This window comes from Culex pipiens, chromosome 3 (genome assembly GCF_016801865.2).
Source record: "Culex pipiens pallens isolate TS chromosome 3, TS_CPP_V2, whole genome shotgun sequence".
In the NCBI taxonomy this organism is placed as follows: Eukaryota; Metazoa; Arthropoda; class Insecta; order Diptera; family Culicidae; genus Culex; species Culex pipiens.
This window is the reverse complement of record NC_068939.1, coordinates 61,559,087-61,584,818: the sequence shown is the minus strand read 5'-3', so window position 1 is coordinate 61,584,818 and position 25,732 is coordinate 61,559,087. Positions and strand designations below refer to the sequence as shown.

General features: G+C 36.6%; 1 protein-coding gene across 1 annotated transcript; it reads right to left on the bottom strand.

Moving 5' to 3' along the window:
- Positions 1–733: 733 nt before the first annotated feature.
- LOC120414499 (skin secretory protein xP2-like) lies at positions 734–2,099 on the bottom strand. The gene is made up of 2 exons (XM_039575698.2): positions 1,512–2,099; positions 734–1,451 (listed from the first exon to the last, which is right to left on the bottom strand). Exons 1-2 carry the CDS (start codon positions 1,657–1,659, stop codon positions 919–921), a joined length of 681 nt encoding a protein of 226 aa, XP_039431632.1. The 5' UTR covers positions 1,660–2,099; the 3' UTR covers positions 734–918.
- Between the last annotated feature and the right edge of the window lie 23,633 nt (positions 2,100–25,732).

Genomic DNA, 25,732 nt, shown 5'->3' with positions numbered 1-25,732 from the left:
ACAGAATAAGGCGGATCCGGCCAAAATCGGTACAGCCAGTTCTGAGATAATCGTGTGGAAAAAAAATCATGTCTACACACATCCCCACAGACATTTGTTCAGAATTTGATTCTGAGTCGATAGGTATACGTGAAGGTATATCTAGGAGTCGTATTTCAGAAGTACATTTTTCGAGTGATTTTATAGCCTTGCCTCAGTGAGGTGAGGAAGGCAAAAAATCAGCATGAAACTGCGATTCTGAGAGGTCCTCCAAACTGCCACACAACAAGACCCAGTCACGACGTTCTAGCAGGATTCTAGCAGAGTTCTTACAGAGCTGGGTATTCATACAGCATTCTAGCAGAAATGTTCCACCGTTCTAGCAGGATTCTGTCAGAACCAGCTCTGCTAGAATATTTCGTGACTGGCGAATGGCTTTGTCACATGTGTCGGCTTTTCAAAAGCGCGTTAATTACTCGCAGCTCTACATTTGAAGCGAGCTGAATGCTTGAAACATTTTTAAATTCAAATTTGAACCTCGAAGACTAGAGGAGATATCTCGAGATGCGTTGAACTCAACATGTCTCGCCTTTCAGAAGGATTTCTGATCAACATGGCTGATTGGTAGGCCTCTGACTTAATTAATTTCCTGAGTGTTGACCTACCATGGTCAAAGTTTTGGCTGGAAGAGGGTGAAACCTGGTGAGAGATGAACAATTTGGATCAATGTTGGAGATGATGAAATAAAGATGAATAAACTTTGTACGAGTATATATTTCTCATTCATATTATATTTTTTATGAGTTAGTTTGTACAAATGACATATCAGCTACGGTTACATAATAAACGATGCTGACTTAAGAGCAGTTTCTAATCCCTGAAGAGTTGGTAGTGTGGCGTAGAAAGTGAACACATCTAATGACTTAAATTATCCGACTCCTAGTTGTCTTCACATGGTGGCTGAACTGAAGCGGCGATGGGCTGCGGGGCTGGAGCAGGTGCCGAGTAGCTGTATCCGCTGGACACGGCCTGGTTGGAGTACGCTACTGGAGCTGGTCCTCGGACGGATTGCACAGGGGACAGGTAACCGATGACCTGCAGGTTTCCGGTGTATCCGGAAGCAACCGGGGTGTCAGCTTGGTAGGAAACTTGGACGGGAGCTGGAGCCGGAGCTACATAGCTGGTGTAGGTCGGGGCAGGTCCTGAAGCTGGTGCAGCATAGCTGGTGTACGTGGCAACCGGTGCTGGTGCAGGAGCCGGGGCAGCATAGCTGGCGTAGGTGGGAACCGGTGCTGGGACTGGAGCAGGGGCAGCCACGTAGTTGGAACTGAATCCTCCGTACGCTGGAGCCGGTGCACCGTATTCCACCGAGGTACTTCCGCCGAACTTGCTAGCTAGTCCATCGAATCCTCCGGAGCCTCCCTTTTGCGACAGAAGCAGCAGTCCTCCCAAACCCAGTCCCTTCAGAAGCACTGCAATTAAACACGTGGTTACGAAATGAACAACATACACTCAGAATCGTTCTGTCTTACGTAATTTCTTCGCCAGAAATACAGTTTCCGCTCCTTCCAAGTCCTGTTCACCGGCGGATTCTACACTGCTAGTTGCCGCGGCAGAGTCTTCACTGATAACGACTGTCGCCGCCAGCAAGACTAGACAACACACTTTGAAGAAAGCCATTTTTTCTGAGACACTATCTAAGACACTAAGGCACCTGTCCTGTCCGGATCCTGATTGATCGTAAGATCTACCACACTTGGTATGAATGAATGGCCAAAAATCACTTCATTTGTAGCTTTTTATACGAGGGTTCTTGCCGGAGGATTTTCTGTTTCCAGCTCTTTCGCTCATTCCAAGAAGAAAAGAGCGCACATCTTTTTATTACATGAATTCTAATTGTTTGGTCATATACACATCCACATAAAAAATCACACCATTGCAAGCCAAAACTAAAGACGGAGTCTACACGCACGAAGAAGACACCATCACGCAGAGTGAGGATAAGTGCGAACTAGTATTGGCACAACAGGGCTGGTCCGATCCGTCAAACATCGGGCCAAGAAGTGGTGAGATGGCCCCACCATGTGGAGTTTGCCCCATGCTGGACACTCGAGTGCCGAACGTGGAGTATCCCGAAGTTGAAATCCATCGATTACTGTTTGTGTCATTTGTTTGCGCTGTGGTCAAACAAAACATTGAAGAGAGGTACTAAACTAGTGTGAGAGGGTGTTTACTAGGGTGGTTCGATGTCCAGAACACCCGTTTATTTGGCCCGAGAACTTTGAATCAGCAATGTCGTGACTTCACAGTATTGGCAATCACTACTCGATAAGTGTAAGCCACATTTGACACTCGGTGCAGAATAACTGCGGCAAATCAACCCAATCTGTGATTGTGAGCGTGTTTTGATTAAAATATACTTTCTGGTAAAAGATTATTCACTCTATCAAATTCGAGGTCATTTTACTCTCGAACGTTTGTTTTGGGTGCATGATGTGTAAAAAACATTCACAAGGATATAGATTGTTCAAAACTGGTGTTTAGTGCCAAAATCTTACAAGTTTCAAACATTCTACGAAAGTCGGATTTTAATCAACTGCTCCTAAATTTAAAAGATTTGGTTAGGAACTAAAATGAAATCGAAAAAAGTTTCTTTAAAAAAATGGAAACTTACAAAAAAAAACAAACAAAGCTCTAACCACCCTAGTGTTACTATGTGTACGTGTTTCTCACGCAGCATCCCGCAGCCTTAGTTGCTAAGGAGTGGTTTGTGGAGGATTGGCGAAGAATAGAGCTACTTTCTTGCGATACGTGATCTGCTTATTATCAAGATTTTTAGTGGTTGTCATTTGTAAAAGGGACCGACCTTGTTTGGTATCGTCTGAGCGATCTGAATATATCCGGCAATCACTATGAACTATGCAATCAGTTCAAGGTATGCCTATGTATTTCCACTGAATTAATTAGGATAACTTGGAATGACAAAACCTAGACTTTTATATCGAGGATCACCCTAATATCTGAGAAACCGTTAGGTTTGATAAAAAATCTCTGGAAAAAATCCCCTTTAAAAATTATAATGTTTGCTTACAATCTTTGTCAAAATCAAAAGTAAACAATCTATTTGCGTAGGGGGGGAAGGGGGGGGGCTTAGTTATGAATAGTTTAGAAAAGCTCTATAGTATTTTGCATGCTATTTGAGGAACGTATCTAAACGTACCACTGCTTCATGCCAGCAGCGGATCAATTGACAAAAAGTGCTGCTTATTGTTAAAAGTAGTACTTCAGAGCTCAAGAGATCATGCCTTTGCTTAAGACGTATTGCCAAAGATTTGTTATACTATTCAGCGTTTGGTTAGGCCACCTGCTCACGATGATACAGTATATATCAAATAAGTGATGACGCAAGCTCCCAGAGGTTTGTGAAGAGAGATTTCATTAGGTGCTAATCCCGAGTCATCTTTTCCGGATACGCGTGTTGGTTTCTAAGAAGAAACCGTTATACTGGAGTTACTGCTACTTGAAATAACAAAATTTTGATAAAAAATAGCATGGTTTTCTTCGGTTTCATTTTTTTAATAAAATGTGTGTGATTTGCAGCAATGAGATAATTATACGTAAAAATATCGTTTTTAAGAAAGTATTTAAGAGGCAGTATTTGTAAATATTGCTCGGTTTGTTATAGAGGTCGTATCGAGGTGCTCCGATTTGGATGAAACTTTCAGCGTTTGTTTGTCTATGCATGAGATGAACTCATGCCCTCTACGACAAAGGGAAGTGGGGTAAAATGGGCTTTGAAGTTTGAGGTCGAAAAAACATTAAAAATCTTAAAATTGCGCGCATTTCCGTAAAACTTCTTCAATTCCAAAAATTTATTTCCGTAGGCTTATACTCTAGTAACATTTTTAAACTTACAGGTTTTATCATGGTTTTGGGAACCCTCATACGGCCTAAATAGGCTTTTATGGCCTACTTAAAACCTAAAATGTTACTAGGGTAGTCCATGAAATTACCTATCTTTTGACCGTAATGCTACATCCATGATGGAAGCAATCCAGATTGGATTAAAATTTGCGAATGATGTTGTTCTTACCCTGAAGTTTAATCATGGATCTAAGTAATTCCATCAATATTATGAATTTTAATGCTCGCTCTTTAAAAGCGAAAGAAAATGAATTTTTCAACTTTTTACGAGTTCATAACGTGCATGTTGCTGTTATAACCGAAACATTTTTAAAAACTGGCACTTATTTGAAAAGTGATCCAGATTATAAAGTTATAACTAATAACCGAATGAATCGAAATGGCGGTGGAGTTGCAATAGTTATCCACCGTAGTATGACTTATAGCACGTTACGTGACTTTAAGTTAAAAGTTATTGAAAGTTTGGGCATTGAACTTGAAACTTCTTTTGGGAAAATTATGATTGCAGCTGCATATTTGCCATTCCAATGCACTGGGGAAAATAAAAATTATTTCAAAGGGGATTTGAATAAACTTACTCGGCATAGATCTCGATTTTTGATCATCGGTGATTTTAATGCCAAACACCAATCTTGGAATAATTCAAAAGTAAATTCCAATGGTAAAATTCTGTTCAGAGATTGCACTTCTGGTCTTTATTCGGTTTTATACCCGAATGGGCCAACTTGCTTTTCTTCTGTTAGAAATCCATCAACAATTGATTTGGTGTTGACAAATCAAAGTCAGTATTGTGGTCCTTTAGTGACTCATGCTGATTTTGATTCTGATCATCTTCCAGTAACTTTTTCACTTTCTCATGAAGCAGTTACCAGACCCAATAGTTCTGTGTTTAATTACCACAAAGCTAATTTGGACAGGTATCAACATCATATTGAGAATAATTTAAATCATGATTTTGTTTTAGAAACCAAAGCTGATATTGATTCAGCCTTGGAATCTTTAACTAATGCAATTTTGGATGCTAGGAATATTGCTATTCCTAAAGTCCAAGTCAAATTTGATTCTCCCATTATTGATGACGATCTTCAGCTTTTGATTCGTCTGAAAAATGTTCGCCGAAGACAGTATCAACGTTCTCGTGATCCTGCACTGAAGCGAATTCAAAAAGATTTGCAAAAGGTTATTGACCACAGATTCACTCTCCTGCGAAATGAAAAGTTCGCAAGAGATGTCGAACAAATTAAACCTTATTCCAAACCTTTTTGGAAACTTTCAAAGGTTCTTAAGAAACCTCAAAAACCCATCCCTTCTTTAAAAGATGGTGATAATATTCTATTAACTAATGGGGAAAAAGCTCAAAAACTTGCTCAGCAGTTTGAGAGTGCTCATAATTTCAACTTGAATGTTTTGAGTCCTATTGAAAATCAAATTTCAATAGAATTTCAGAATATTGTTGAACAAGAATTTTCATCAGATGAAGTTTTTAATACGGATCTGAATGAAATAAAATCTATTATCAAAAAATTTAAAAATATGAAAGCCCCTGGTGAGGATGGCATTTTTTACATTTTAATTAAAAAATTACCAGAAGCAACTTTAAGTTGCTTGGTCAAAATTTTCAACAAATGTTTTGATTTGGCATATTTTCCCAGTAGTTGGAAAAATGCCAAAGTAATTCCGATTTTGAAACCGGATAAAAATCCTGCTGAAGCCTCAAGCTATCGGCCCATTAGTTTGCTTTCATCTATTAGTAAATTATTCGAAAGAATAATTCTTAATAGAATGATGACGCACATTAATGAAAATTCAATTTTCGCTGATGAGCAGTTTGGATTTCGCCTTGGGCATTCAACTACTCATCAGTTGTTGAGAGTTTCAAATTTAATTCGAAGCAACAAATCTGAGGGCTATTCTACTGGCGCTGCTCTTCTAGACATAGAAAAAGCATTTGACAGTGTTTGGCATAAAGGTTTGATTGCGAAATTGAAAAGGTTTAATTTTCCGATTTATATCGTGAAAATTATTCAAAATTATTTGACGGATCGTACTCTGCAGGTATGTTATCAGAATAGCAAATCTGATCAACTACCTGTACGTGCTGGCGTCCCTCAAGGAAGCATTTTGGGTCCAATTTTATACAATATTTTTACTTCTGACTTGCCTGATTTGCCCCCAGGATGTCAGAAATCACTTTTTGCTGATGACACAAGCATCTCCGCCAAAGGCAGAAGCCTTCGTGTCATCACAAGAAGATTACAAAAAAGCTTGGATATTTTCAATTCTTATTTGAAAGAATGGAAAATTACTCCAAATGCTGCAAAAACTCAACTTATTATTTTCCCTCACAAACCAAGGGCTGATTTTCTTAAACCAAAAAGTCATCACATTATAAAGATGAATGAGGTAAATTTAAAGTGGGAGGATCAAGTGAAATATCTTGGACTTGCTTTTGACAAAAACCTTACTTACAAGGATCACATTGAAAGTATCCAGGTTAAATGTAACAAATATATTAAATGTTTGTATCCACTTATAAACAGGAATTCTAGACTTTGTCTCAAGAATAAACTGTTAATTTATAAACAAATTTTCAGACCTGCCATGCTTTATGCTGTGCCGATCTGGACAAGCTGTTGCTTAACCAGGAAGAAAAAACTTCAGAGGATTCAGAACAAAATTCTGAAAATGATTCTGAAACTTCCTCCCTGGTTCAGCACCAGTGAACTTCATCAATTAGCCGAATTTGACACTTTGGATGTTATGTCCAATAAGATAATTGATGCATTTCGACAAAAATCATTGCAGTCTTCAGCTGCATTGATCCGCTCTTTATATAGTTTATAAGTTAGTTTTAAGGTATCCCTTTTCCCTTTTGTACATGTAGGACCTCCTACATTTGAAATCACTGAATAGCGAAAGCTACAATATTTCATGAATAAATGAAAGTTGCTAGTATTTAAAATTGAGGTGAAAAGTCATCGTTTGTGATTGGACACTCAATAATATTTTAACTGAATAAATGTACATGGAAAAGAAATTTAAATAAATATAAATTAAAAAAAAATGGTGGGTCTCGTGGCGCAGGGGTAGCGGCTTCGGCTGCCGATCCCGATGATGCTATGAGACGCGGGTTCGATTCCCGCCTTATCCACTGAGCTTCTATCGGATGGTGAAGTAAAACGTCGGTCCCGGTTTCTCCTGTCTCGTCAGAGGCGCTGGAGCAGAAATCCCACGTTAGAGGAAGGCCATGCCCCGGGGGGCGTAGTGCCAATAGATTCGTTTCGTTTTTAAAAAAAAAAAAAAAAAAAAAAAAACCTATCTTTTGACCTATGGGAGTATGAGTGTTGGAGGCTGTTGGAAAAAGATATTAAGGTTTTAAAAAAATCCATTTTTAACAGTTATTTGCAAAAGCTATGCGAAAAAATCAAACCAATCCTGGATGTCTATGGCACATTTTGAAGTGCTTCAAAAGACCTTTCGAATGCATCTAAGAGAGTTGGAATTGAAGAAGTTTTACGGAAATGCGAGCAATTTTAAGATTTTTAATGTTTTTTCGACCTCAAACTTCAAAGCCCGTTTTACCCCACTTCCCTTTGTCGTAGAGGGCTCATATTTGGCATGAGTTCATCTCATGTATAGAAATGTTTCATCCAAATCGGAGCACCTCGATACGACCTGTTACACATTGGTAAAAAACTCGCTCTTAAAAACACTTACTTTTTTTGCTTGAGAGAGCACAACAACCAAGGAAGTTGTTGTATTCTTGTTCCAAATTTGTCAAACTTATGGACCCAATCCTGCTACAATATGTTGATTAAAATAATCAAATTTTGTGGTAAATTATTTTGTAGACAGTCATTTAGGGGATGAATCAAAAATTATATCGATAGATCCCGTAGTTTTGAAGATACTAAAATGTCCGCAACAAAAATCTTAGAGCAAAAGCTCTGCTTGGACGATGCCTGTACGTATAAATATTGTGCATTTTATCCATTTTTATCATCAAAAATTGCAATTTTTGATAGAATATTGTATGGGGGTAATTTGGACATGGCTTGTGGGGTAATTTGGACATACCTGAAAGTCTACCTGTCAGGCAAAAAAAAAGTAACTTTCATGGTCGGTTGGGTTCTGTAAGGGATTCAGATTAGTTTAGAGGGATTTAAAAAGTCAAAAAACTCAAAAAGGAATATGAGCAATGGGAACTTTAACAAAACCCCTATTTTTAATTTAGATAAATTTATTTCAATATCTGAAATGATGAAAATCTGATTACTGCACATTTCGCGTTCAACTAGACTCTATTGTTGATTTTCAACCTTATTTTTTCAGTTCACTTATTTTCTGTTTTGTATATTGCATTTGTTTTTACATTTGTTTAGTTTTTTTGTTGATGGAATTTATTTTATTTATAACTGAAAATTCATCAATATTCAATTTTGTCGATTGCCGGGTATCCAGGTAGCCCAACTCTATCATACCTTGACGAAACTGAAGAGTTTACTGGCATCAATTCCAAAATTGTCAAGCTGTGTTATCGAAATCTAAAAATTTAAAGCTCTTTATGAAAATAAAAACTATTTGGAATAATGGATTTTTGAGAACTTCCAGTTTGATGTACCGTCATCAGGGGGAGAGATTGGGTCATACAAAAATGCTGAAACTTGTATGGCCCAATCTCACTCATTAGACCCAATGTCACCCCTGATGACGGTACGTCTAGAGGCGATAGTCAATAGGAGGATAATATTCATTGAGCGTATTAATTTAAATATTTCACACTTTGACAATTTGACAATTGAATTGTTTATTCGAATTGCCAAATGAACAAAAAAAAAACTCTGCAAATATTTGTATTACTTATTTTAAAATTGTCTGGTCAAATTTCTAACTCATTCAAATCTTCAAAGCCCCAGTTCGGTCATTATTAAATAATGTCCATCTCGTCGCTAATGTATCGCTTAAGTAGGAACGACGACGACGATCATCGAATACTAATTTACACACCGGTGCGACAAACGACACGTCATTCCATCTCGAGTTATGTGCGGTCTGCCCACCAAGACGTCTAGTCCGATCCTCCATCATCCGCGTGAGATGACACTTATGTAAGCCATCTTGAACTTGAAATGGTGACATTGCCATAGGGTCCGGCCGGATGCTGCGATGGGCTTATTGACCCATGGATTGACCAATCGAAACCCTTGTATTACTGCCTTTGATAGGTGTATTTACTGAATGTTGTGGGGTGTGTTTCCGTTTGCCGAATCAATTCTCACAGTTGACGATTCTTCGATGTTTTCTTAGATTTTGCTGGAAATAATTCCCATCTGAGTGAAGAAATGTTTAAAGCTGTGCTCGATGTAAAATTCTTCCAACGGCTCGTACCTTCTGAGTATTTTGTCATAGCATGGAACTTTCGTTGCAATAAAAAATCTCTTGGAATCAGTAAGATGCTTGAGGTAAGTGTCAAAGCAAACAAAATAGTATTGTTAACGTAAACGGTTTGGCTGTGAATGAATAAATCATGTCTATCGATACTTGTTTCACAGTTGAATTCACAAAAAAAACCCTTGCTAGTTCGTTACACTGTAAAACAGTAAATCAGCAACTTCTTTTAAAAGTTTTAAGAACCTTTATAAAACCTGAATCCTCCTGATAGTTGTAACGGTCAAGTTTCTTTCTCTGGAACGCACACAGCATCGCTCAAATCTCCAGGAATTCTAAACGTTCCCAAAAATAAAAAAGATGGAAACCGGTTCGACAGGGTTATAAAATCATGCAATTGGAAAGTCGCAAACTGGCTTGACAAATATTACGGAGGGGCTGGTGTTCATTTTCGGTCAGCCAACGGGCAAAAATTGTTTGGTTTTGGGGCGAAAAGTAAATTCTTTGAACTGAAACCGAGATCTGGCTGTTGCTGAGACCGCTTAGGCCGACCGATATTCAGAACAGGATGTGTCGTCTGCTGAGATTTCTTTTTTATTTATTTTGACAAAATAAACCGGTTCGCTAACGAACTTGTTTGGGTGCTTTAATTTTGCGGATTAAGACAATATTGGCAATGCGGAAATGGTTAGGGTACAAAATGACTGATTTTGGATATAAATCTACTGAATTATGTTATTGGAAAAATTAAGTTATTGTATAAAACTTTGCTAATACATTCAAATATAATAAGACTCCGATTATGCCAAGCATCTGAAAAAGAAAAATTGTTCCAAGCCGCTCTCAAATAAACACTACACATTAGTTAGACGGCTAATGTGTTTCTGATCAATTGATTTTCAGGAATAGTTTTGTTCACTATTTTGTTAACTATTTGAATAGATCTCACAATTTCTGGGCTTTTTTGATTAGTTGTAATCAGCGATGGAAGAATCATCATCAAAAGAAAATCGCAAAGTTGTAGTTATGGACAAGGGCTACCCTGAAACAATAAAACATTTTTTTTGTGATTTTTAATTTCAATTTTTGTCACTAAAACTTGATTTGCAAAAAAAAACATTATTTTTTTCATATTCTGATAAGTTTAAAGGGACATAAAATGCCAACTTTTTAGAAATTGCCAGAATGGACAAAAAATCTTCCACCGAGTCAATACTGATTTTTGAAAAAAGCGAAATACTGGTCGCAAAAATTTTTCAACTTAATTTTTCGATGTAAAAATGAATTTGCAATTAAAAAAAACTTTAGTGAAATTTTGATAAAGTGTACCGTTTTCAAATTAGGGGAAAGTGGGGCAAGTGTAACAAGCTAAGCAAATGCTCGTTAAAACCCATTAAAACGTTAAAACATCTGTCGGATTTTTTCATAATCATCTTATTTCAGGTCTTGACTAAGACTTTGATAGAACAAATTTTGAAAAAAATCCTGTTTTTCAATGTTAAAAATTGATTTTAAAATTTTTGATTTTCCGTCCGTTCTACTCAACCCGTTGGGGCAAGACGAACAACCCGTTGGGGCAAGAGGAACAATGCATGAAAAAAAATGTTAATTTGCTAACAAGTGAACTGCTATCACTTTGAAACATCAGATTAGAATGTATTTGAATCGTTTCTTTCATTTCTAGGTTAAATAATAATATTTTATTAAAAATTTGATCGTTTTTACGAAAAAAATAATTACTTAGATGATAAATAGTAAATTTTCATAATGGATTTTGTGTGGAATTTTTTTTAACAATTGTTTATCAGGTTTTAAGAACTTTTTTTTATTTATTTCCCAATAAAATGTGTTGTTGCAGCAATTCGTATTTTTTTCCATACTAAAAATCTATATGGTACACTTGCCCCACCTGAACAAGATTTTTTAAAAGCTCTCAACAAAAATAACCAAAAGTCAAATCATACTTTCTTATAGGTGCAAATCATTGGTTGGAACACTACTGATCCAGGAAAAATTGCATTTTGATAAAATGAGCCTTAAAACGAATCCTAACCCTTATTTTGTACTTTCCAAATATTATAAGAAAACAAAGGTTTTAAAAAAAAACTTCATTAAATCTTATGCTCCGTGGCGTTTACGTTATTTTGGCGGTTATGTGGTAGTAGAATCGACTAATTGCACTGCTAGCAACAATTCCTCATACTGGAAATAATCAAAATTGTAAAAATTACGGCCGTACGAGCGTTTGTTCCTCTTGCCCCATATGGTCGTCTTGCCCCACCTTCCCCTACAGCCATTTTTAGATAACTTTATTGAAAATAGTCGTTGTTTTTATTTATTTTATAATTAGTGCATATGTTTGCCTACTTTTGAAAAAAATATTTATATTTCTAACGTCGATTTCTCAGCAACTAATCGTCCGATTTTCAATGTTAAAATATGAAACATTCGTGAAATTATCCAATCTATTCGAAAACAATATTTTCAAAAATTTTAAACCAAGACTAACATTTCAAAAGGGCCAAACATTCAATATTACGCCCTTTTGAAATGTTAGTCCTGATTTAAAAATTTTAAAAATATTATTTCGTATCAAAAAAGTTTAAAAAAGCAAAATATAGTGAATTTTCTCATCTTTTCAAAAATATTTTTTTCTAAAGTAGACAAGCATATGCACTAATTTAAAAAAGAAATGAATTTTCAAAAAAGTTACCTTAAAATGGCCTTAACTTGAAAACGGTGCACTTTATCAAAATTTCACTAAAGTACTTTTTGATTGCAGATTCGATTTTACATCGAAAAATGAAATTGAAAAATGTTTGCGACCAGTATTTCGATTTTTTGAAAAAATCAGTATTGATTTAAAAATTCATAACTCCGTCGAAGATTTTTTGCCCATTCTGGAAATTTCTGAAAAGTTGGCATTTTATGACCCCTAAAACATATCAAAAATTAAAATAAATAAAAATAGGGGTTTTTTTTGCAAATCAAGTTTAAATTTAAATTCTCCAAAATAATTTACCTTGTATAATTTTTTTCAGTGTAGTCCTTATCCATACCTACAACTTTGCTGAAGAAAATTCCTTCAAAGGATACAGATTTTTGAATTTTCACATATCATTTTTGTATGGACAGCTGCCAAATTTGTATGGAAAATTATATGGAAAAATTAATGATGCAAAATGGCTTCTTTGGGCTTACCGAAGGCACTTAAAAAGTATCAGCCGGATTAAAAAATACAAAAAAAATCGTATGACCGAAATTTCAGAGAATTGCTCAGATGGAAATGTTTGTAAACAAATCGAAATAAATTAATTTAATTGATGCCTACTAGGAGATCAACTAAATGATATTCTTCGAGAAGTTTGGGAGAGATTTTCATTTGTGTGTTTCACGATAGTTCGCAAGCGAAAAAGATTCTTTTTGTGATTATTCCATTTGTGTTCGTTGTTAAAAATATATTGAAGAGGTGAAAATATTTCATTTTAATGCTTATCATTCTTTGCAAATCAATCTTAAAACAGAAAAATTATCACTCGATAGTTTGTTAGGAAACAAAAAAAAAAAAAACTCCATGTGTGTACTAAATATCGTTTTTCAAAATGTTTGCTGGATTTTCGGGGACCACAAAGGCATTTTTGAGTTAACTATTTTGCCTAACATTTTTTTTTCAAGAAGATAATTTTTTCTGAAAAAATCGTAACTTTTGAAATTGAAAATGTACTCAAAGAAGTTCAAACAGTCAGTTTCAAAAACAAAGTCAAATAAGCAATCTAAATGTACTCAACATTTGATTCGAAAAACTGCTTTGTTTTCAAGTTACGGTAACTTTTTCAAATAGCAGTTTATGAATAAGTTGCAAAAATATGATGTTTTTAGTCACATGTTGCAACGAGTTATGTTTTTCATTTCTGGTAAAACAGCGTTTGGTTTAGGTTTTTTTTTCATTATTGTTACTTTAGATCGTTACTAAGATCGAGCATTGCAAAGCATTTTAAAATAGAAACTATCAGCAACTATCGGCCTGATTTTTACTGTTGAAAAAACAAATTATTTGTGGCTTTGAAAAAATAAATTTTGCTCCTTCTGAAATGTTAGGAACGAATAGCGTATAAACCTTCAAAGAAAGTAATTGTCCTCGTCATAACCTACAACGTTTCTGAGTTCATCAGAAAATGTATTTTACTAGCTTCTAATTTTCGAATATATACATACCATTGTTGTATGGAAAGCTATTGAACTTGTATGGAGACGTGTACAGACGTCCCTCGCTGTGAAAGTCCTTTTTTTAAATTTTATTATTTTATTTTTTTTTAAATAAATATTATGTTACTGCAATTTTTTCATAATGTGTAAAAAATTAAAGCCATTTATAGAAAAAAGAATGAAACAAAAAAAATTGCACGTTTTTTTTGCCGACCTGTGTATACTAAAGACTGTTTTCATTAGTCTAAGATCACTCCAAACATTCAAGCGCTACGCTCATGCCATTGCGCTGCGTCGAAACATTCAAGTCGATTCTTCACTCTCGCTCTCTTGACTTGGCACCACAAAACAAGATTTTGCACCTCTCCCCATTTTCACAATCTACCGAACTGTATGCACTTCGGGGGGTTCGGCTGATATCGCAATAACCCATTCTCTCGATAAGGTTACAGAAGTTATCCCTTAGCTAGCCAATTTCAAACGTTTTTGGTAGGGAAACTTGTTTAAGGTTAAAACTTATTAATCGATTTCTTTAAATTTTCACTTATGTCAGGTAAGGAAATTTAAAGAAGTTCGCTATAAAGGATAACAATAGGTGCCATTACCCTAAATTTCAGTTCTTAACGAGCAGAACTAGTTCTGCCTGATAGTCTGGATGTTCTTATTTTGATATCAACTCCAATTGCGGACTTAATTAATATGGGTGATTAATGAGCAAACCAACAAACTACTTCGGGGCAAAAAAAAAAACGCTTCGGAGGGTGAAACTGCGCCGAACGCGCGCCGATCGTCGCGTGGTTTTTCAAGGTCGCCTGAAGCCATCCCCGCCGCCGAATGCCTTTCGAATTTGTTGTGCCGAACCGATCTAAGGTTGTGCTGCATCGCCATCGGTAGCTCCGTTCCACATCATGCAGTTCCACAGTGCCAGTCAGTAGTGTAAACAAAGCCACGCTGGTGACCGATCTACGCCGACGACGACCGCTCAACAGTTTCAGTTTCTACGATTTTTGTCGCTTAGTGAGCGCTGTGTTTGTTGAAACGGCCGAGTTTGGCAACACTTGGCGCGTTCCGAAGCATAATGTTCAAGGTGTGGCCCGCCCCAAGTCCACGTTCAAGATCGACGTTTTAACGTTTTCAGTGTGTGCGAAGTGATTTGTTTGAACAATTAATGTAATTGGTGTTTTATTTTTTTCTGTTTCAATCCCAACGGTGTGTGTACAGATAATGACCGTGGTGGCGGCGGCAACGATGGTGGTCGGTGGTGTGACCGCGCTGCAAGCTGTTCCGGTGGTGGCACTGACCGGAAACGGCTCGATTGTGCTGTCAAACAGTAACGTGGAAGTGATGGATCTGATGGTGAAGAAGTTTTGTAAGTAAATGGCGTGCCAATTGTTCGTTGTATCACGCCGTTCAAGGGTCTGGATGAATTTGTTTGATAACTGAATATATGAATATTTGAGAGTCGAACTCCAAAATATATTAAGAACGTAAGAAATAACTCACTGTTAATAAATAATTTTATCGTGATTTAAGAAATTCCTCGGTTCAAAAAATATTCTTTTTGTAGCATTTTGAAGTTACGATGGTGGGCCAGTTACTTGACATATATTCATCAAAATGTCGAAGCTTGCTGGTGCCCATTAGGGTGACAATAAAAAAATCGATATCAGGGATACCCTCTGATCCTCGATACCTTAGTCAAAAATAAATATCTTTGACAATTTTGAGCTAAATCGGTTAAGGTTAAGGATCGCTTTTTATCGTTGAAGTTTTTATGGGGAAAATCGCAAAATTGTATGCAGAAAAAAATCGTTTCAGTTTTTTTTTTCTGCCAGGTGGCGTGTCCAAGTGGGAGATCTTGCAGAAAATTCAATTGCCTACAACTTTGCCGAAGGGTGCAAAACGATGCGAGTTGATTCTGATATTTGGTAATTTTTTATACGTTCAAGTATATAAGACGATTTCTTTTCGTCGCATTGCTAATAACTCATCAAAATCAACTCGGATCTTCTTGCACCCTTCGACAAAGTAGTAGGAAATTGAATTTTCTAGAAGAATCTCACACTTGAGCAATTTTGCGCCACCTGTTGCCAGCATCCTGAAGTGATGTTGTTCCCCATAGATTTTGCGAATTCCCCCATATAAATTTCAAAGATAAAAAGCGACTCTTAAACCTTAACCGATTTAGCTCAAAATTGACCCAGTTACTTATTATTGCCTAAACAATTGAGTCAGGGGGTACCCGAGCAGACGGAAATAACTTGGGAATAACATTTTTTGATATTTGAAAATACTAGGTCAATAACATTTTATGTTATTTATAACATGATTTGTTATTCCCCGTTATGATTTTTTTGTTATTGGATCGTTATTGTAATAACAGACTAATAACATTTTAAGTTATTCTTCGAACAAATCTTTCTTATTATTTTTTTGTTATTTCAACAACTAATCCGATCATCCCAATAACAGTTCGAGGTATTCTTCCATAACAAAAAATGTCATTCCAAAGTTGTTTTGGCTTTCCTCCAATGTCAGACCAATAACAAATTCTGTTATGATAAAATTAACTGTTATTAAACCCTTGTGCAAAAATGGATTTTTCAAGAAGATTCCATAACACTTTCTGTTATTTTAACAGTATTTGTTATTGAAATGACATGAATTTTGTTATTACCGTCTGCCCGGGTATGTCTTGAGATTTTCCAAAATTTTAAATTTTTCTTGTCAAAGCATGTATTCATTCAATCAAATTTTGTCAAAGATCGAATAGATTGATCTCATTTTACCATTTTGAACCTATCTATTTAAAAAATTCCAGTACTTTTGAACAAAAGTTAAAGGGATTATTGTAACACAACTGAATAATTTATTCCCCGAGAGAAATCTTCAAAAACATAATTTTGGTTTGATTCCTTTAAAAAAATCAGATTGAGTTATCGTTGTTAGCATCAAATGTTTGTGATTTTTGTTATCTTTTTACATTCACTTTTTTTAACATTTAATCTAGAAAGTTTCGTAATAAATAAGATTTTGCTCTATCGAGATGTTTATTGATCATTTTTTCCGGATGATTCGATTTGGTGCACAGTTTTTAAGCATAAGCATAAGCATAAGCATAGGTGCCCACCCGCAGTTGCTACTCCGTTATTGACCAGGACCTCCAGAAGTTACATCCACGAGCCGTGGAAGATAAGTGGGTGCTATCTTTCCTCGCTTCGCAACTTCTCAAAGGCCCCTATCATGCTGATCAATACCGGCGCCGGCCACGACCAGTGGTAGGGTCACGGGGAAGTGGATGGGAATGTTAGTCCGATACTTGAGTGATAGAGACCGCCCAATCGACTGCTTCTCCGACAAAGTATCACATGAGTTTTGAGGGGGTTAGTAGATGGGTATGAGGTCAGGATTCACGAGTGGCAGTGATGTGACCATGAGCATTTTGTTTATCGGTTGAAATTTTAAATCTTAGGCAGCCGGCTGCGGAAAGATAAATAATTGATTATTTAAAAAGTTTGTTTTAATCGAACGCGTGCCAACCGAGCGGTAGTGCTATGGGCTGGACTTATCAGTATATTTTTACTGTTGGTACAATTTAGATAACGCGAGCAAATGTCAAAAATAATAGATGAGTTAATACTAAAGCTGCCAGTTGGAATAAATTATTACGATCAACGAATATAAACGAAAAGAAAACAGGACACCACGTAACCGATTGTAATGAAATTAAAACAATAACTTAAACGAATTTAACCGGCGGCGTGCCTTCCTATCAACGATGATAAAAGAAGGGCTTATAAATTTAAAATATAAAAAGACTCCAAAAAATACGTTGCATAGTAACCGCGAAGTCCCGCTACTCACAATCGAATCCGAAAGATAGCTATCTAGAATTTTAAATATAGTATTAATTCGACCGCGATCCTCCAGAAATTCTTCGTCGGCGTGCCTTCCGATCAACGGTGATGTAAGAAGGGCTTTATTCATTAAAATGATTTTATATCATAAGCCTTAAAACATATTCGTCGGCGTGCCTTCCGATCATCGATGATATAGAAAGGACTTAATCCAGCAATACGACTTGCTTGTCTCGAAAAAAAAAGAATTCGGATCGTTTCTATCGAAAACTATGTTAAGAGGACAAAAATAAACTCATTGGCCAACGAACGCGCGAACTAAAAATAAAGAAAAAAGAAGAAGAAGAAGACCAATCACCCCATGCACACAAACAACGACACAAAAGAGATGAAAACAACACGAATCAGAAGAAATCCAATCACCCCATGTACACAAATAGCGACACAAAAGAGATGGAAAATAACACGAGAAAACAGGACTGAGCGTCCACACAGGCACCGCACTACTGATGCCATTATTTAATTATAATGACCAATCACCCCATGCACTCGAACAGCGACATAAAAGAGACGGAAAATAACACGAGAAAACAGGACTGAGCGTCCACACAGCCACCGCACTACTGATGCCATTATTTAATTATAATGACCAATCACCCCATGAACACAAATAGCGACACAAAAGAGACGGAAAATAACACGAAAAAACAGGACTGAGCGTCCACACAGGCACCGCACTACTGATGCCATTATTTAATTATAATGACCAATCACCCCATGCACTCGAACAGCGACATAAAAGAGACGGAAAATAACACGAGAAAACAGGACTGATCGTCCACACAGGCACCGCACTACTGATGCCATTATTTAATTATAATGACCAATCACCCCATGCACTCGAACAGCGACATAAAAGAGACGGAAAATAACACGAGAAAACAGGACTGCGCGTCCACACAGGCACCGCACTACTGATGCCATTATTTAATTATAATGACCAATCACCCCATGCACTCGAACAGCGACATAAAAGAGACGGAAAATAACACGAAAAAACAGGACTGAGCGTCCACACAGGCACCGCACTACTGATGCCATTATTTAATTATAATGACCAATCACCCCATGCACTCGAACAGCGACACAAAAGGGACGGAAAATAACACGAAAAAACAGGACTGAGCGTCCACACAGGCACCGCACTACTGATGCCATTATTTAATTATAATGACCAATCATCCCATGCACTCGAACAGCGACATAAAAGAGACGGAAAATAACACGAGAAAACAGGACTGAGCGTCCACACAGGCACCGCACTACTGATGCCATTATTTAATTATAATGACCAATCACCCCATGCACTCGAACAGCGACATAAAAGAGACGGAAAATAACACGAAAAAACAGGACTGAGCGTCCACACAGGCACCGCACTACTGATGCCATTATTTAATTATAATTACCAATCACCCCATGCACTCGAACAGCGACATAAAAGAGACGGAAAATAACACGAAAAAACAGGACTGATCGTCCACACAGGCACCGCACTACTGATGCCATTATTTAATTATAATGACCAATCACCCCATGCACTCGAACAGCGACATAAAAGAGACGGAAAATAACACGAGAAAACAGGACTGATCGTCCACACAGGCACCGCACTACTGATGCCATTATTTAATTATAATGACCAATCACCCCATGCACTCGAACAGCGACATAAAAGAGACGGAAAATAACACGAGAAAACAGGACTGATCGTCCACACAGGCACCGCACTACTGATGCCATTATTTAATTATAATGACCAATCATCCCATGCACTCGAACAGCGACATAAAAGAGACGGAAAATAACACGAAAAAACAGGACTGAGCGTCCACACAGGCACCGCACTACTGATGCCATTATTTAATTATAATGACCAATCACCCCATGCACTCGAACAGCGACATAAAAGAGACGGAAAATAACACGAGAAAACAGGACTGAGCGTCCACACAGGCACCGCACTACTGATGCCATTATTTAATTATAATGACCAATCACCCCATGCACTCGAACAGCGACATAAAAGAGACGGAAAATAACACGAGAAAACAGGACTGAGCGTCCACACAGGCACCGCACTACTGATGCCATTATTTAATTATAATGACCAATCACCCCATGCACTCGAACAGCGACATAAAAGAGACGGAAAATAACACGAAAAAACAGGACTGAGCGTCCACACAGGCACCGCACTACTGATGCCATTATTTAATTATAATGACCAATCATCCCATGCACTCGAACAGCGACATAAAAGAGACGGAAAATAACACGAAAAAACAGGACTGAGCGTCCACACAGGCACCGCACTACTGATGCCATTATTTAATTATAATGACCAATCACCCCATGCACTCGAACAGCGACATAAAAGAGACGGAAAATAACACGAGAAAACAGGAATTCACTGAAACTCAACATATTTTTAGATAAACTCAAACATGTGAACATTTATAATAAACGCAAGAGAATGCATTTAACATTGTTATCAGCTGATTGCATTTAAAATAACATTGTTTTTTTTTTTTTAAAGAATTTAGCAAAACAAATTTTTTGCTCTGAGAAAAGAATTTTGTTAAGCTTTTTTTTTTATTTAGGCCGCTGCAAATATTTTTCAATGTTTTTGTCACCTCCCTCCTTCAAAATTGGTTTGAAAATCGGGAGACAAAACAATATTTTTTCAAAAAGCATCATAATTTCAGTGGAAATAGAAGTCTAAATATTTCTGCATTTATAATCATATTTAGCAAGTTTGGGCTTGTTCAAAAAGAGAACTTTTATGAAATTACAATGTACAGCACCGCAAATACTTTTTTACCTCGCAAATATAAAATTTTCGTCAATACTTAGAAATTTTGGAAATTAACGATTGCAATTTTTTTTTTCATTGAAATGTTGATACCATGGCCTGTAGTTTTTTTTTTTATTGTTTTGCCTTCGAACTTCGAAACATATTTGCAACGGCTTAAGAGTAAAGAAAAATCCAGTGAAAAACTTGCACTATTGACTGTGAACTAGTTAGAACACAAATTTTATTGAAGCCAAATGCTAAAATTTAAAGAAGTGAAAATTGAAGAAAACTGATAAATTATCTTTTAAATTTGTTTGACGGTAACACGACACGAATAAAGTAAATAATGATTAATCTTCAAGAAATTATGAATTCAATTTTAAATTTTAAATTTTAGATAAAATTTTTAGTATTTTTTACCTTATTTGGAATATTATCGAAAGATAAAAGTTCATAATACAAAAAAAATATATACAAATATATTTAGGCATATTTCTTTGTTGACAAATTTCTACGAAGACAACAATACACATTTGCGTTGCAATCTACATTTCAAATGTGGCACAATTAAGGACTGAGTTAATTGCAATCACAACTTTAAACTATTTTTCAATCACAGTTTCATCCTCCCCCACAAAACCACTTCAACCAACCATTGAACATTTCAATCAAAGTAACCTCAAAAGTTCATCCAACCGAACCATCTATCACCCGTCCTGCCTGATTGCATCTGTCCACACATAACCCATGGGCTGCTCTTCGATTTTTCCCCTAATTAAAATTACATCAATATTGCTTATTCCAAAAGTCACACACAAACCCATAACCCATTTCCACCCACATACGTCCGATATGCAACGAACCATAAACCTGAAACCACCAACACTAAGCAAAACATTCGCTCCAACGATTTCAAATTTTCAATGCAAATCAGTTTGCGACCTTTTTTCTGTAGCAAAATTTTCAAAACAATGCCCCTCGCAACAAACAAAAACACACCGTTTCAAAATTAGCCCACGTGAAAAACACCTTAAAGTGAGATAGAGCATCAGCCTGCTCTACGTTCTAGGGGTACTTACACGAGCAAATCACTACCACCACCAGCACTCTCTCACACACACACACTCGTACACATTTTACACTGAAAGCACTTTTCTACTCTTCGCGTCGTTCTTTCTTTCTAACTCACTGCAGCATCCCATTCGCCAAACACATACACAGACCCACACGCAGAACGCTGACTTCTTGTTGGATTTTATGCTGTAACACTAACACACATTTTATGATTTACTTTTTCCCCCCCGTGGTGCCTTTCCCTATTGGAACGACGTTTAACTACACTGACAGCTTGAAGATTTCCTCTTTTTTTTAGGAAATTCGGACCAAGTTAGCCCATTCTTTGCGAAATCTTGTAAGATTTGCGGGGAACCTGCAGAGTAGGCCTTGAAAGACACCGCCACCGTACCAACACACTGACAGCCGCGCAGCGACTGTGGAACAGGTTCACGGAACAGGTTCGCAAAAACATAAACACGGTGCTGTCACTTGCGGGAACGCGTTTCGGGGCAGGTTCCTGCGGAGATTTTCTGACATTGGGCGAGGATTCCGGGCAGGTTACACGGCCGTTCGCGGCTGCTGGTCACCTGCGCTAGTGTGTGGAGCGCGCTCGAATGTAAACAAAACTGTAAACAAACACTTGTCAGCGGAGCGTGGAGTTGCTCTCGGACTGTTTCGTTTGGGTTTCCGTAACTGAAAGGACAAGTTTTGTGGGCGGGTGCCGCTTCGCGGCCACCGGTTCCCCCTAATTGGACACCTGTCCGCACGAGTTCCAGCCACAAGCACCAGTTTCGGACGACAAACTTTTTTTTCCGATTGTCCAATTCGATTAGCCGCGGTGCGCTTCACTGGCCACTAATTTGATTTGTCCCGCACTCGTGTTGTTCTCACCGGCACGGTAGATTCCTCCCGGGTCTTCTTCACCACCGGACACGGCAATCCGTGGTCTTGTTCCGTCCAGTAGAAAAACACACTTCGCACCAGGCCAGCTAGCCAGCTGTCAGTCAGCCAACCTTCGGGCAGGTCACTTCTGGTGGATTCTTCTGGCCATTCGATTTGGTGCACAGTTTTTGCAGAAAAATAAGAAAGAAATATGTTTAGCAACTACAAAATGCATATATTATTAATTTAATGACACAAGAGATATCAAACTAATTTATCGAATGTTGATAATAATGAAAAGATTATTTCGAGAGTCTCTTAGATTTTTTTTTCAGTTTTTTGATATAAAATATTGCAAAAAGTGATGATGCCTGCGGGTATGGGGTTCATACATACATACATAATGATATTACGGGTTTTCATCGGTAGTTTTCGGTGAAATTAAACTCACAAATTATCATTATGATCATTTCTTTTGACCGTCCTGAAGTCATTTGGATGACACACAGGGATGATTTATCTGTGTACACTTACTAAGGTTGCGACTCAGTACTTGTACACAGAGAAAATAAGAAGGTTAAAAGACTTGATCACACACGTACGCTTTCTCATATGGCCCTTTCGCTGACTTAGTTTCCGTCCTTTTCCATCTTCTTCTAAGACACTAGTCATCTATCCACCTTTCAGTTACATTCTTCTAATTTGTGAGTTTAATTTCACCGAAAACTACCGATGAAAGCCCGTAATATCAACAATTTAAGGTGAATAAAACAAAGTTGAATAAATAAACAATCAGTCCCAATACTGAGCATACATACATACATACATAGTATACATACATACATACATACATACACATACATACATACATACATTAAATATTGCAAACAGTGATGATGACTTCCACAAGCATTACTTTTGTGCTGAAAAGAGATCTTTGTTATTTTGAATTTTCACACATTTTACCCACAAAAAAAGGTGTTTTTGTTGTTTTTTTTATTATAAATTTAATGTATAATATTAGTATTGACATAACAAAGAGATACCAATAATAATCTAGAGATTTTTTAATAGGTATTTTATCGGACCTTTTAAATAAACTCTAGAAATATTGACTTAAATCTAAAACTAGTGAAGTTTTGGCATATCAGAATGATATTCATATTACTGAATGATATGTAGATTTTAATGTTTAGTATGGTAATTTTTGTATTGTTTAGATATTACGAATACGCAGTCCAACATTTCTTTGTATTTTTGAATTCGATGAAACTTTGTCCATGCAATTGCCACGTCAAAATATGAGGAATTTCGAGAAGAATTTTCCAATTGATTTCTTGTTTCAGCAATGTTCTAGATTATGATTAGGATTTTCCAGGAAAAAAATTAGGTACCGATTTCTTTATTTGAACTCATTATCTCTTAAAAATGTAACCCCCAAAATACGTATTTTTTCTTTTTTCGATTTTTTATTTTTTCGGAAAAAGGCATTGTTTGCGTAAGAGTTTAGAATTGGGTAAGTGTGGTGGCATTGGGGATAAAATTTTTTGAAAAATAAGTGATTTATGGGAAATGTCTAAAATCTTGCTCAAGCAAATTTCATGAATCATTTTAAGATACAATATCATATTTTCAATCGACAATTACTTTGCATAAGATCTTTTCGAAAAGCCTAGAAAATTTTCAACAATTTTCTTTTATGTTTTTGTTGATCGGACTGCTTTTCAATAAAATACAGCCTCTTAAAACTTAAATGTTTTAATAAAGGAGCCCACATTTTCAACTCGCGATTTCTTCGGATCGATTAACGAAAACTTGAACTTTTGATGCACTTCGATTTAAAAAATCGTCAAAAATCCATTTTCAACCAATTTTTGATTTTTAAAAAGCATTGGAAAGAAGAACTCTTAAAATTATAGAAAATGTATGGGTTGGAAGTTTTACATATTGCATGTGACTTTGCCAATGTTTTTAAAAATGTAATTTATTGGGGTCAACTTTGTCTGAGTTTTTACTAACATTGCCTATATTTTAAGTAAAAAGAAGTATGCAGTAATTTTTCTAGTGTCCCAGACTATGCCGCTACGCATTTTTTTACAATTTAAATGATAATCGTGCCATTTTTAAGCAGAAAATGTGTAAAAAAATGAAAACAAGACTGCAAAAACATTAAAAAATTAGATAGGAAAAATTTAATGATAGGACGTGGTAGAATAGGCCAAATATTACCAAATTCAAACATAAACTAAACAAGATAAAAGCCAATTAAAATATTAAAAATGAAACAAGGAAAATATAAAACAAGAGAAGTTTTTCATAGAACAAAAGTTGCTCAAAATGACCTCCTAAATACGAAAAAAATTAAAAAATCGTAAAAAATGGACAGTAAAGGGTTGATTTGTAAAGTCAAACTATTTTCTATGAAAAAAAAAGTTTCTAGGGATAAAAATCAACTGAAAAACATCGCATTTTTTCAATGTACAATGAAGACCTCTTAAAATATGAAAATCAATACCAAATTGATTCTTGACATGTTATTCCAAATATATTTTAGAAAAAAAAAGTTTAACCTAAAGCAAATAAAAATCTCTTTTGTCAATCAGGTATTGAATGTAACCTAAATATATGGCTTTACGGTCTTAAAATGGTCACTAATGTAATTTCTCAGTTGTTGCAATACCAACACTGCTAAAACTCAGTAATATCAAAAGTTTAACTCTGTTTCCTTCCAGTTCGTGGTGGCGATCGCATTCTTCTACCTGCTCCAACTGGTGCGATTTCTCACGATTCCCCTGCGCTTGCGGCTGGAGGACACTGAGGAAATGAGACGCGCCAAACGACGGCTCCGGACGATGGTCAGAGCATTTGTGGCTGCCAGCAGCTAGCACAGTTCTACACCAGCCGAAAAGTCGAGCTGATTCAGACGGTCGGCCAGCCAGATCACCTCGCGCGTGAGTGTGTGACTATCAGCGTTTAGTTTTAAGCTAAGTTATGACCTTCGATTAGCGAAAGTTTAGAGTTCGGTACTAGTCCAAAAATGTGTGCGTGTGTTAGTTATAAGTTTTACAGACCACAATGTACCTCCTGGCCCTAACCATGCTGCTTTGGGTTGCAGCCCAGCCGATAGAAACCTTGACGATCCAGCAGCTGTTTTGATATTGCTGCTGCCGGTTGCCGCGGCATACCAGGCTAATGCAAACAACTTGTTTGGTGATGAAACTGTTTCAAGTCGCGTAAAAACGATCACGAAATCGCATGTGACATTTTGCTCTGCAGTTGAGGGCAAACAGTTTAACTTTTTCTAGTTTGTTTTTAATTTGAATCCAAAAATCACTTTAATTTTTATGGTCATTGGTTTGGCATTAAAGATTCCACGTCAAACAGGAAGTCTCCAAATCAAAAGTGCTCCGATTTGGATCGAATTTCGCATAGAAGTTCATTGGCCAAAATAAAAAGACCCGTATTTTTTGTTTGTTTGACGATTAGAGTTCACTTATCCAAAATAGGATGGTCCAAAAAATTACGTTTTTCGTCAATTTTCGCTAAAAACACATTTTTCGAAAATCATGTCTCCGGAACGGCA